This window comes from Cucurbita moschata, unplaced genomic scaffold (genome assembly GCF_002738365.1).
Source record: "Cucurbita moschata cultivar Rifu unplaced genomic scaffold, Cmos_1.0 Cmo_Scf00009, whole genome shotgun sequence".
NCBI lineage: Eukaryota > Viridiplantae > Streptophyta > Magnoliopsida > Cucurbitales > Cucurbitaceae > Cucurbita > Cucurbita moschata.
Window position 1 is genome coordinate 4,258,992 of NW_019268525.1, and position 13,438 is coordinate 4,272,429.

At 36.9% G+C, this 13,438-nt stretch overlaps 2 protein-coding genes across 4 annotated transcripts; both read right to left on the bottom strand.

Annotated features, from left to right (window-relative positions):
- Nucleotides 1-2,876: 2,876 nt before the first annotated feature.
- On the bottom strand, nucleotides 2,877-7,091 carry LOC111447713 (regulation of nuclear pre-mRNA domain-containing protein 1B-like). Of its 2 annotated transcripts, XR_002711317.1 has the most exons (9): nucleotides 6,553-7,091; nucleotides 5,751-5,998; nucleotides 5,288-5,443; nucleotides 4,972-5,128; nucleotides 4,675-4,817; nucleotides 4,526-4,561; nucleotides 3,478-4,333; nucleotides 3,106-3,203; nucleotides 2,877-2,935 (listed from the first exon to the last, which is right to left on the bottom strand). XR_002711317.1 is itself a non-coding variant. In XM_023087014.1 (8 exons), the coding sequence occupies exons 1-7, from the start codon at nucleotides 6,626-6,628 to the stop codon at nucleotides 3,494-3,496; spliced, it is 1,656 nt and encodes a 551-aa protein (XP_022942782.1). In that variant the 5' UTR covers nucleotides 6,629-7,091; the 3' UTR covers nucleotides 2,961-3,203; nucleotides 3,478-3,493. The 2 variants fall into 2 exon arrangements, 1 of the variants encoding a protein (XP_022942782.1); XM_023087014.1 differs by lacking the exon at nucleotides 2,877-2,935 and having other exon boundaries at nucleotides 2,961-3,203.
- Nucleotides 7,092-7,947: 856 nt separating this feature from the next.
- Nucleotides 7,948-13,411, bottom strand: LOC111447305 (apoptotic chromatin condensation inducer in the nucleus-like). 2 transcript variants are annotated; one of them, XM_023086394.1, is made up of 5 exons: nucleotides 13,203-13,411; nucleotides 11,584-12,976; nucleotides 9,158-9,358; nucleotides 8,928-9,079; nucleotides 7,948-8,794 (listed from the first exon to the last, which is right to left on the bottom strand). In XM_023086394.1, exons 2-5 carry the CDS (start codon nucleotides 12,944-12,946, stop codon nucleotides 8,330-8,332), a joined length of 2,181 nt encoding a protein of 726 aa, XP_022942162.1. In that variant the 5' UTR covers nucleotides 12,947-12,976; nucleotides 13,203-13,411; the 3' UTR covers nucleotides 7,948-8,329. The 2 variants fall into 2 exon arrangements, with proteins under 2 accessions (XP_022942162.1, XP_022942163.1); XM_023086395.1 differs by having other exon boundaries at nucleotides 11,584-13,019.
- Nucleotides 13,412-13,438: the final 27 nt, after the last annotated feature.

The following is a 13,438-nucleotide window of genomic DNA, read 5'->3' on the forward strand; positions in this document are numbered from 1 at the left end:
TTTTTTTTTTTTTTTTTTTTTTTTTTTTTTTTTTTTTTTTTTTTTTTTTATCTTGGTTTGTGTACACATGTTTTAAAATGTGTGTCCAAAAACCAAAAGAGAATAGGAATAGCGTGTCTTTTGGTGTCTTCTCTTTCATGGTATAGTTTGTACTTTCCAATGTTCGATGCCATAATTAAAGGAATGTTGTGTTTGATGCTTTGTATGTATAATAACATAGCAATATCATTTCACTTTATTTTCCCTCGTCCTAAAATTATCCATGCAAATGTAAACGTGTAAACGTAAAAAGTTGGGTTAGGAGAGTTTTTATAAACTAATCTTCGACTACAACAAATATATAGTCTGCTTAGTAAAGATATTGATAACTTTTATTTAAATTTATCGTTTTTTGCTGTAAAAAAAAAAAAGATTCAGAATCATACGACGGATTTCATTTAGAATGGTTGTTGAGAGATTGGAATATGACGGGTTTGATTATATTTTTTTGAAAAGAAATTTATCGTTCTATCTCGAAGGTCCTAACGGATTGAGATTTTTAGACAATTTTAGATGCATTTAGAAGGCAACCATGTGAAATGTCTCAAGTTTTAATGATGTCTTCCATAATAATAATGCAAGTTCTTTGTTTGGAACAGAAGTTGACTTAAAAAGGTGGGAGTAGTAGCCATAGTGCCACCCACTAAAAACAATATATAATTTTTGTATGAAAAGTCAAATTAATCCAATTTGGATCTGCTTTATGTCTATTTTTATACTTTTATCACTCAATTCCAATTTTATTTTACATTTTACAGTAATTTGTTTGAAATATAGATCATATCCAAAAGTCGAATTAAGAATTAAATTTAAATTTGGTACTTGATAGTCAGGACATCTTCCTGTCTCTCTCACGATTTAGTATATTTTATCTTCGCTCACATGCATCTCATGAAAATTTTCAAGAGAGAATCCAACGTAGAATTACTTCAAGTAAAGCACACTCAATGATGAAACTCCTATTTTTGAACCATGGAAAAGGATTGTGCTAATAACTTTCAACTTTGTAAATGAAAATAATTGAAACGTGGCGTTGGTTGAACTCAAAAACATGTCTTACTGTAAGGAGAAACAAGTGAAACACGAAGACCCACCATGTTCTTCCATATGAACAAAATGGTAAGCCAAATACAAATCACCATTCACTTTCGGCAGTTGATTAAATGATGTTCATAAACAAAAACGAAGAAAAAGGGTTTGTCATTGACACATTGCTGCATAATAACCCTACAAGTTGTCTCAAAAACATTTGTGGTTGACAGAGTTTCATTACCCATTTCCTTCCTTTCTCTTTTCCTTTTGGTTTCACTATTAATTTATATTCAAAACCCACCAAAACCAATGGGCTTGTTCTTGCATGTGAAGCTATGTTAGAATAATGTATATTTCATTATTATTAATTATCATATGAATTGAAGCCACCCACCAAACCAAAAAAAGCTTCCTTTGTGGCTCTCCTTCTTTGTGTGGTGAGGTCCCTCCACCGCCCAACTCTTAAATAACACATCTCAATCACACTACGCTTACAACATTGACGACAACGATTGGATCGGGTCCTTTGGATCCAACCTAATAAATGGCTAAATTTTAATACATCGATTTGAAAAATAGCTAAAGGTATGAAATTTTGTAAATGTGCATGGATAATTTTGAAACTAGCTAGTTATCAAAGAAAAAGATGAACAATTAGTTAAAAATGATAGTTGAAGTAAGTTTGAGTACCGACTATATATTTGAAAGTCCACCTCGGTCAAAGTAAAGTCAAATTCATGAAGGTGTTCACTTTACACGCCTAACTCGATGAATTCTCAGAAAATCTCAAATTTGACTTTTTTCTAATCCTATTTGAACGAGAAGAAAATCCGTAATCAACTCTCATATAAATAGATTGTGGAAACGTCATTGAAGTAACTTGATATAAGCTTGAGAGCGCGTGTGGTACCCACTACAATTATGTGCATACTTTTTTCCTATCGAGTACAACTCTAATGTTGAATTATGAAGCGCATTCCTTTGTACCGAAGTTACGTTGATGGATGATTTTATCAAAGAATTATTGATCCATATTCTTTGAAGTATATAAAATATGTAAGGTGTGCACATTAGTGGTTGTGGGGTCTATTTACTACAATGAACAAGATATAGTTAAATAAACTAAGCTTTTCCTTAATGGGTTAATATTAAAGGGATTAAGATTTATGTAGAATCTATTGGCTACAGCAAAGTTAATCGTTTATTAAATGTGGAGTTGTGTTTGATTACTTTAAGGTTATCACAAATTAGCTTTGCTTATTAACCTAATTCAGCTCAGCTGGAAAATAGTTATCAATTTTGTCTTTCCTTATTCTTAAGAAAAGAACAATAAATTAAAAATGGAAATGGAAATCTAATGATTGAGAAGAATAATTATTAATGAGTATTAATTTATTTTTCCTTGAAGAAAAAAAAAATTGAACATAATATATGAAAAAAGAAAAATTGGTAAAATCTGTTCCTATTGTGATTAATTAAACTACTTTGATAATTAATTATGTGTGAATATCAAGTCTTCTAAGTTCATTCATTTTCCTTTAGTTTGCCCATTATGTCTCCGGAGCTTCACAAGCTCTCAGAATCAATGTTTTGAGCCTTTGAATTTTCATTCATATCTTTTCATAGAGAGAAACCCTATTGATTGCTAAAGAACCTCTCTTTCAGAGCACTTTCATGGAGGCAGGCTGCCATAGTATTCAGGGAACCTACTAGCCTTTGCTAGCAGCACTTTCACATCTTCAACGATGAAGAACATAGATGTTCGTGGGGGCTAGCTCGTCGTCTGTCGTCTGCTCTTTCTTTTACCAGTACAATGGTTTGTCGTCGATTTCAACTCATAAAATTGAGCTGAACCATATGGAACCTATTTAAGAAATCATAGGGCTGAGTGATCTCCAAGAAGTGTAGCTTCATACCAGTAAACATCGTTTCCATACTTTCTACATCTTCACCCACAAAGTAGGGTAGAGGGAGAAAGATAGTGATCTTAACGTAATTATCACAACATATGTACTAAAAATTGCAAGTCCTTACCACCACAGCTCAATATGATTTAGCTCTTGCTTCATTCGCAGGTTCGTACATTCAGAAATCTACGTGCAACGACTGGTGTGGTACTTCTAAAACTTGACCTGGCATTCAAAGGATAAAGTAATGTACAGTAAGTCGACTCTGATGATGCTAAATTTACACGAGCTTCATTGCATCAAACTGAACTTACTGAGGCTAAAGCATATTCAAGTATCCAAGGATGTTTACATATTACCTAATGGCCTTCTTAAACTAAAAAGGGCCCATGAATGCTATCTGTGGCCATGTCAAATTTCATTGGTGCCAATGTACATGAACAGAATTTAATGGCATTGAATGACATTGTCTAATCAAGAACTGCAGAAGAGAAGATACCTTTAGCACAAAATTATCACTGAGAAGGGGGAGGGTGCCCATAGTACACCATCCCAGGCGGCTGAAGCGGTCGGAAGCTAGGGGCTAAAGGTTGCTGCGTGAAAGGAACTTGTGTTTGTATCATAGGTGATGGCTGTTGCAGCATCTGCTGGGTCAAGGGCACCACCGGACTAACCATATGGGGCATAGGTGGTGGTGGCATCGGAGTTGAGCTTGGAAGACTACCATAACCATATGGGGTTAAGACTCCATTTGAGAGCTGCAAATATTGCTGGGACGGAGCGTTTGGAAACATCTGGTATTGAGCTTGCGAATTATGGGCTTGGCTCTGTATCGTTGGTTGGGGCACCATAACAGATTGATATGAATGGTTATTGGGAGCAGGATGCGGCTGCATAGACATGAAAACATTAGGATCTGAACCAATGGCCAACGCTTCAGGTTTTAAGATAGAGTTGGAAGAACTCATGGGCTTCGGTGTGAACGAATTCAATCCATTGTTGGTCTTTGTTAGACCAGTGTTCTTGGCGTCTTCAGCCTCAGGTTTTAAGATAGAATTAGCAGGGGAACTCATGGGGTTCTGTGTGAACACGGTCAATCCATTGTTGGCCTTTGTTAGACCAGTGTTCTTTGCCTCTTCAGCTGCGAATGTGGAGAGAACTGATGTCATGATCATTTGAGAGGAGCTAGAAGCTGCGAGCTTGTCAGCAACCTCTGCGGCAATGGCTGCAGCAGACTTCTTAGGAGTCTGTCCTGCTTTTGCTTTTGAATCACTGGTGGAAGAGTTTGATACATAGCCTTCATCATTTAGCCGGTTTTGCATATTTCTTGCCTCCTCTGCCTGCGCCTGAGCTACCTGTAGTTTTTGAAGTTTGAAATGAAATAATGATTCCAAAAGATTTCAATTTTCAGCACCCATCATTTTCATACATAAATAGAGATATCCATCATTTTACCATATAAACGAACCAAAAATATTCATGTTGAAGTTCTATCAAATGTAAAGTTGATACAGAAGCAAAACAGGTTATTTCTGTCAAGAAAATACCTGCATCTGAGTTCGAATATTCTCCAGCTCCGATTCCTACAATTGGATTGTCCCGTTTCCCGAATTTATCAGTGAGTCCATAATGTAATACAGAAATAGAATTTTGTTCAAACTTCCAAAGGGCATTGAGAAATGACAGATCGAGGTACCTGAACGTGCAGAGCTTCTTTTAACTGAGATATAAGCGCCATCCGACTGGCTTCACCCAATTGTAGTTTCTCGATACACTGTTTCAGAATACTTTCTTCTTCTTCAAGTTCTTTGGCCAACTTTTTACGTTGGGGATTCTTTGCTGGTGGATAGTGGTAGAAACTCAGAGACCATGTAATTTGGAAATTTCAACTAAAAAGACAATTATGAATTTCTTCCAAAACAAATTGATACAGAACATGAAGTTGGGAAAAATGTGGACAGGACAGAATAACATTAAATCATTGTTGTCATACCCGTGGAACAAGCAAAATCAACATCGCTTTCCATCTTCCTTACACGTTGAACCGCAGAATTACAGTTGGTCATCTCGGTTTCTTCATTAGCATATTCACTTAGGACCAGGTGAAATGCCGATACAATTTTTTCGGCTGCACTTCCAATACACAATTTCTGCATCCAAAATTAATGGTATAATGTCAACTCAACTACAAAGGCATTGTAAGGTTTACAGCAGCCATGGAGAATCAAACAAGTTTCTGCCATAATTCTTGGTGGCACACAAAAGAAACAAAAATGGAAAAAGAAGCTGAAGATAAAATGGTAACTCACCGTTCTAATTGACCGTGAATCTCTTTTGACAATTCTGACTGATCGAGTACGTTTTTTACTGAACTCTAGAGGTGGAGGTGCCTCTTCCCCAAGTATTACATCTTTGAGGCTTCGTGTGCGAGATCCAAATACCTTTCTTTGTTCCCATATATCAACCTAAGAATGAGCAAGCACAATTTCATTGACATATTCAAAGGAAGGAAGAAATGCATACAATCAGATCCTGGAAGTACTTTAAGAACCGTTTAAATGCTCAAGAAATCGGCAATTTGTTTTCGTTTTTAGTAGACATAACTGACAACAATCGCAGACACCCAACAAAGAGGAGCGCCTCTTCTGCTAAATTGCAACAATTTCATCTTTGATTTTTATCAGTTATCACCAGCAAAGTTCATAGGAAAACCTAACAACACACAAGAAGGTTGAGACCATTAATCCATGAAGAGGAAAGAAAACAACTTACCAATCTGGAAATTACAGTTTTTCCATGGTTATCGCCGTTCTCAAGGACGTTCTTGAGCGCTGCTGGAAGAACCTTCCAGAACTCAGTGACGAATTCATTTCCCTTACGCTTACTGTTTTGTAAGATGTCATTTGCAAGATACAAAAGAGGAACTTTCTGAATCATTTCTGAATTATGAAACTGTTTATCCCATGTTGCAACTACCAGTTCAGCCTTGCCTCTATGAAATATACACCAATGTGACAAAGCTATAGGAAAATGGTTAAGGAAACAGAAAGGCTTTTGTAGCTAATTCAACATTGGTGGCACAAACTAACACCAAAAAGAACAGGATAAGGAAAGCAATAACACCAAAGAGACTAATTATAAAAACCCTTGTTGATAGCGTTTCAAGAAGAAACGATATATGAAGTCTGATAGGCAATTTCCATAAGATCCCCATCCAACCTTTGAATGGTAAAAGGAAATCTAACGGACTTGAAGCTAAAGCTTTCAAAAGCAAACATGAAACAAGGATGCTGCTAGGAAAGATTTTAAAAGGAGATATAGCACTGCAGATAAAAGGCAGTGGAAAAGGTTGGCCAAAACAACACAAAATAAGCAGCAAATTATCAATTTGAAGATAAGAACTTCAAAGTTCAAGATATTGATAGAATTGATTACCCAAAAGTACGGAAATTAAACACAATCGTTCGAACCCAGGTCATATCCCAACCTAGAAACAGATAAGAAACGATGCAACAATAACTATAAGGCAGTAAAAGCATTAGTTTCCAGAAGAAGAACGAAATAAAAAGGATACTTTCAATACACTGCTGCGTGCTATTGAGCTTCGACAGCTTATCAGCAAGTATTTGCTCACTGAACACACTATTCATTCCAGTACAGAAGCAACGAAACTAGGCCGTGGAACAAATCACAAAAACGAACAGTAGAAATCCCTAGAGAGCAAGCAAGCAAAAGAAGAAAGATCCGGAAAGTGCAATCAGCAACAAAGACCTCCGGATGCCCAAAAAAGAACCCCCAGAAGCGGGAGAAGAAAACCCAATTGGAGCCAGGAAAGTAGGAGCGGAAGAAATGGAAGGAGAGGAAGGTTGAGGAGCGAGAGGGTGGAGGGAATGCAGAGAAAAGGGAAATGGAAGGGCGGAATGAGAGTGAAAGGGGAAATTAGGTAGTGGGTATTGTTGAAAGGAAGAAATGGAATCGGAAGAAGGGAGTGTTGGAGGAGGAGAAATTGAAGCTTGAAGGAAACAGAGAGTTGCAGAGGAAGAAGGAAGAGAAGGGGTTTTAGAGAAAAAAGGAACAAATTTGGGGACGTTTTTTGGCGCAAACAAATGAAAATATTGGGACTCTTAAAACGCATCTGCGATTCATGTAAGCCGCTTCACGGCACTTTCCTCTTTTCTTTTCTTTATTTATTTATTTTTTTTTTTTTAATTAATGAGAAACGTATAAAAATAAAAGTCACCTTGTTGGTGCCATTTTTTTTTTTTAACTCTTTTATGTTTTTCTAGGATTAGAATTCAGATTTGCTTTGTTAAAAAAATTGATTAAATATGAACTTTATTCACTTTTACTAAAGATTATTCATGCCATGCTTTCAAAACATTCATTTTTGTTTTTTATTGGTAATTTTAGTGAGTATTCTATCCTTTATGGTACCTTTGGTGAGTATTCTATCCTTAATTGTTTAATTTATGGACGATAGCAAGCTATGTAACAATAGGCATAATACAGACATGTGATAAGCTAATTATATTAATACAAAAACGAGTAAAATAGATATCAATATGGGTTTTCAAATATAACTTAATATTAACTTAAAACGAGTTTCGTTTTCACCAATGCTAATTAAAGTTGATTTTGCACTATAAAAACGATAAAGGGAAGAAGAATGATGATGAGACAAGGAGTTCTTGGCATTTTAGATCATAACTTGAGCGTGGCTATAGGGATGTTCCGAATAAGCTAAACAAGGACAAGGGCAAGGGCTCGTGTTGATCGCACAAAACTAACTTAAAGTTACATATTTATGTATTTCTTTCTTCCTTTACATGGTAAAAAGACACTAGGAAGAAAGTGCAAGAACAAACAACATACCATTTGAACAGTAAAGACGAAAAATGAAATACCGTGGAGGTAGAAAAGGCAATTAATCTGTCAATTTATAACACAGTCAAAAGCAAAGTAGCCGATCAGATCCAAAGAGGTTAGCTTCAGAAATTTGAGGGAGGCATCATATGGATTCTACAAATCTATCTCATCCTTGGGTCCTTTGTTCCGATAGGACAACATGATTACATAGCAAAATACAAAGTAATCCAAATTTTGAAGTCAATCTTAATATCCTACAAATTAATATTCAAGAAAAAAAAAACTAGCCACCTCTCAACAGATTCGATTGCAGACCCCCCCTAAATTTTCAGCTCAACGGAAAGAAATTCCCACTGCAAGCATTCAAGACATTCGAACATGCCAGTCTATGCCTTTTACCTTTGCAAAATCTAACTCGCTAACGAATCAACAGGGCAGCTGCAGCCAGCCAGAATACAACACCTAAACTCCGGTATTGTCTCAGCTTACTGTTTAATGTCCTTTCCCCTTCCTGCTGCAAGTTTTCCCTGCACCTGTTCATCGGATAAAGGTAAATAGTAGATGCGAGGAGTTGCTTTGGTCTTCCTGAAGAGGTCATCCAAGGTGACAATAGGAGTGTCAACTTTATCAGGAAGAGCAGGCGGGGGTGGGAGTGGAAGCTGCTCCCTTGCTTGAGGAAGGTTGTTTGTGGGTGGGGGCGGTGGAAGAGAAGGTGGTGGAGCATGTTGCTGCCTTGGTAGACGAGGAGAAGGCTCAGGTTGCTTGGGTGGGGGCATGGTAGAGACCGGTGGAGCAACTGTTGCAGGTGTAGGAGTCTGTGGAGCTCCCACTCGAATTTTTACTTCTTGAGGATCAACAAACTCAGCTATAAGAAGGCGCCCACCATTTGGTGGCCATTGCAGATTGTAAACAGCATCTCTGGTCTTCATGGCTTCTTCCACCGACGAGTACTGCATCATGACAGTCATTTACAAGCAATAAGTAGAAGACTTGATATTGGGTCCGATAATAAAATTTCAAAACTATGCAGCTCTTATAAGCAGGAAGAATTAGATCCTGACAACTAGGAGCAAATAGTCTTACAGTTACATAGCAATGCGTCTTGATGTGATCCATCCAGAAACTGGTGATACTACCAGTCTTACTCAGAAGTTCTTGCACAGCTTTGAGGGTAAATGGACGCAGAAAACGATCGATTCTAAGTGAATTTGTGGGAGGTTTTGGTGATGGTAGAACTACAAAAGGCATAAACGAGACAAGTGAACCAGATGTTGCCCAGAACTAAAAAGTTAAATCTTCAAATTTTAACTCACCAACACGTTCCTTCGATGGATCTTCACTAGCTGTGGAGTCAGATCTGGAAAAGTTGCGTTTTGGAGCAGTGGATTGAAGAATGTCCTTTGAATTACTAGTCGATGTGTGAACAGCATTCTGGGGCTCTGGAATTTTGAGGTTTTCGGCATTCCACCTACGATGTCTCTTTACGGACTCGGTATTTCCAGCCCCAACTTGATCTGCCAAACAATCTTATCAGACATAACAAAACGAAGACAACTGATATACATTTGAAGAAAATTCAATGCATTATAATGTTCTTCAATTGAATCAATAATAAATAAGAATTTCATGTGCCCCAATCAAACAGCACATCAAGTACTTAAGCCCCATCCCCATTTACGAACCCCTCAAAGAAAAAACAAAATTACTGTTGAGCCAGACACAAATATTTGCGCAAAAGGGAGAAGGATCATTCTTTATGTTAAACAGGAAAAACCTAGGAGGCACTGTGTGTCATACAACACAGACTTGGGAACCAAAAAGTGTACGTTTAACTTTCAACTGATCTTAAACAGTATCACATCAGATGAAATACAAATTCGAAACGTTGTAACTTGATGAATAGTGATAACTTCATGAAATTTTATCGTGGCTAACTTCCTTGTTTCCTTGCTAACCTGCCTAGGGGTTACCCTTTTACCCTCCTACAATCATTATCCTCAAGGTGCAAATGAAAATGGCTCCATTGTAACCTAACTCTTTTTCAAGGAAAAAAAAAACCCATTGGAATAAAAGAGAACACTACATACTAAAAGGGCTTGTAAATGAATTATTAACACGAATAATTTAACACCCCCTCCATAAATCCATCTCTCTTTCTATAAACAGCCTCCTATCAGAGCTTACCTGCCAAGTAATTTGTCAAGACACCTTTCCCTCACTACAACTGAATGATTACAAGAATGACCATAACTTATTTTCCTTTGTTCCTTGCATTAGACATATATATCAAAGAACATTGGATTAGGCGAGTAAAATCATGATTTTAATGAATGAATTTACAGACAGAAGTTGGCTTGGAAGATTAAGGAGATTAGAATACCCAAAAAAAAAATCTTACTATTTGAATCCCTGGAGAATGAAGTTTGCAGCAACAAGTACGCAAGACGACAAAAATTCATCTTACAAGGTTAGCTAGGAAAATTTATATGCAATGCTTGTCCAGAAAAAAAAAATGAGGCTAATAGTAGGTCTATTCTTTGTCTCAATCGTTACAATAATGAGCAACTTTTTTGGATATATAAAACTAAGATACAGATATCCATTCTGGGCAGAACTTGGGAGTTTGCTGAAGAGACTAAAATTAAACATAAAGGAGCATTTTAACATGGATAGAGAGAAGAATTTGGATGACTTTGGAGAATCGATCACCAAAACCCATATTGACTGATGCTTCATGAGATGTTCAGCAAAAGGTGCTGAGGAAGAGATATCTGTAGATGGACAGATATGGAGACAGAAACCAGTCCATTAAGCTGGAAATGAATGTATATCCCTGAGAGATTATTCTACTACTATACTCAGAGAAAATACTAGTTCAAGTGAAAACAAGATTTCAGAGACATAAAACACCCTTTCACCCATTATATTTGCAGGTCGTCTAAGGAATTCATACCAGAAGACCTTCATGAACAAAAGAGGTACAAATAAGAAAAGGAAAAGAAATGATTTACACATTTGTTTCCGACAATATTTTTTAAACCAGATTAACGATATACTGTACACTTTATTCATCACTACTACATTGCAGAAAAACTAACAAAAATAGCACAGTAATGACTCTTGACAACAAAAGTATTAGCGTATTGTGATATTAGATACTCCCAACAAATAACCAATTTAGCTGCCTGATATTAGATACTCCAAACAAACACTGAAAGGCAGCACAAATCAAATTTTCCTCCGTCATTATCTAACATCATTTAGCTACCTAATTCTTGCAGAAAAACCAATGCAGGGCCTGCAGCAAACTAAATATCAACTGAAAAAATCCAAAAACTAAAGAACCAGAAATATATAAATTCCATAGTTAGAAAGCTAGCAGAGTTCTTGACCAGAATTATTTCTTGAACAAATAATAAATGTCAATGGTTATAATAATAATTCATTATACCCAACTAAAGCAACATCCACTAAATTGGCATATGAATAAGTAGAAAACATTATAAACAAGCAAAGATTCAATTCAAAGTTCCTGAACATAAATTTATCTTAATGATGAAAAGTTCATGTACGACAGAGAATCTATAATGAAAATCTCAATTCACAAAATGAGCTTATGTTATATGCCTAAACTTTTAATTAGGCTGAGAAAACTTCACAATGTTATTTATTTCCTTTCAGTTCGGAGGATTGGGTCAGGCTTGGGGGAAAGGAGAGAGAGTGTGGAAGTAATCATTACCAAGTATCTTTCTTTTTTCAGCAGGCAAAGATGAAACGTCACTCTCTATATCAAGATTCTTCTTGTCTGCAGTTGAGCCTCGCACTGCAATGTCTGCAAACTTTTCCTCTTTGGATATAGGGCCCTCAATTTTTACATTCTTCTCTCCCATTTCTTCAGGATTATTCCCTGAATCGGTTTTAATCTCCATAGCATCTTCTATTGAATCATCCCCAGAACTTCTATCTAAATTTAGCTTTTCAGATAACCCCACATCTACATCACCATGTTTTTCATGAAGATCAGTAATCATGTCCTTAATATCATGTTTCTCCTCAACATCTTCTTTCACAAAGGGCTGTACAACATCTTTCACATAAGAATCTACAACATCTTTGTTCACAGGTGCCTCCAGAACATCTCTGTTTGCAGGTGACTCTTCAACATTCTTGTTCACAGGTGGCTCTTCAACATCCATTGGATGTGATTCGCCAGCATCTGGGACAACAATGCTGGATGATGGTTCCACCATCTCCTGCTTAACATCTAGTTCTAATTTTACATGGTCAGCAGATATATTTTCCTTTAGTTCAATCATTTCATTAATTGTCACAGAATCAGTAGAAATAGAATCAGTTCTTACTTGAGACCCTATAACAGGGCTGACCTCAGATACCTGGTTGTCTGGATCAGAAGAGTCGTGCCCGAGATTTGCATGTTGAGACTTCAAATTCTCATTCTTCACCTGGGCCTCCATATTCACATCAACAAGCTGGGGCTGTGTATCTTCAATTTCCATCTGAAGCTTTGAATCCTTACTATCCAGCTGGGACTTGGATTCCTCAACCTCCGACTGGGGCTTTGAATCCTCGTTATCCTTGGTTTCCATGTTTTGCAAACCTTCCACACTTAACGCTCCTTCAGTTGCCACAGTTTCAGCTACGGTAACGTTAGTTTCCAGAGTAGTAACATGGACAGCCGACCCCTCTTCCACCCTAGGTGAACCATTGAGACTAACCCCATCTCGAAGTATCGCTTCGTCCACAGCTGCAGTACTGTCATTCTTCTCAACCTGAACTTCATCACCATCCACCTTCTCAATCACGGTAGCATCTTCATTTGTTTCTTTCGTTGTTTCAGAAACAATAGATGCATGCTCTTGGTTATTGTCAGTATCTGTAACTGGAGGGGCATCATCAACACCATTGGTTTCCTCGGCATTTTCCCTTTCAATTCGAAGTGATTCATCCAACCGTTTGATCAAATCTTCCTTCAGACCTCTGATGGGCAATTTCCGTCTCTTAAGCTCGTCTTTCAACTCCGTTACCCTCCACTGATCAATCGGTCGGTTTTCGAGAATTGGATATTTCGACTTGGAAGACATCTCGCTAAATCCAAAACCCCAATTTTAGACCTGAAATAATGGCAAAAGTCAGGAAGCAACACCAATTTCAAACCTGAAAGAACGGCAAATGTCAGGAAGCAAAGTTAGCATCGAGAAAGAGTTCATAAAAAAAAACATGCAGGAGCTAAATAAACACACCCGAGGGATAAGAATCGGCGAAAAATACCCAATGACGCGAAAAAATGATTGAAGACTTGAACAAAAAAAAATGGAAACAAACTTGAAAATGACTCACAGAAATATTAGCTTCACACTGCGGATGGGAAAAGGAACAGGCCAGCAATTACTTTAGAGGAGGAAATGAAAGGAAAATTGTAACCCTAATTCCATAAAAGAAACCCCACCATTAGAGAATAAAAGGGAAAAAGCACAGCAACCATTCAAGGAAACCCAAAAAACTGCAATATATCAATCACAACTCCCAAAAAAAAAAAAAAAAAAAAAAAAAAAAAAAAAAAAAAAAAAAAAAAA

Excerpts from the sequence above, each read along its gene's own strand:
- LOC111447305 (XM_023086394.1), bottom strand. The coding sequence starts at position 12,946 with ATGTCTTCCAAGTCGAAATATCCAATTCTCGAAAACCGACCGATTGAT. Across the intron at positions 9,359-11,583 it reads TGAAAAAAGAAAGATACTTG|ATCAAGTTGGGGCTGGAAAT; the intron begins GTAATGATTACT and ends ATTGTTTGGCAG. Across the intron at positions 8,795-8,927 it reads AGACGCATTGCTATGTAACT|TACTCGTCGGTGGAAGAAGC; the intron begins GTAAGACTATTT and ends GTCATGATGCAG.
- LOC111447713 (XM_023087014.1), bottom strand. The coding sequence starts at position 6,628 with ATGAATAGTGTGTTCAGTGAGCAAATACTTGCTGATAAGCTGTCGAAG. Across the intron at positions 5,999-6,552 it reads CACGCAGCAGTGTATTGAAA|CTTTGTCACATTGGTGTATA; the intron begins GTATCCTTTTTA and ends ATTTTCCTATAG. Across the intron at positions 4,334-4,525 it reads ATATTCGAACTCAGATGCAG|GTAGCTCAGGCGCAGGCAGA; the intron begins GTATTTTCTTGA and ends CAAAAACTACAG.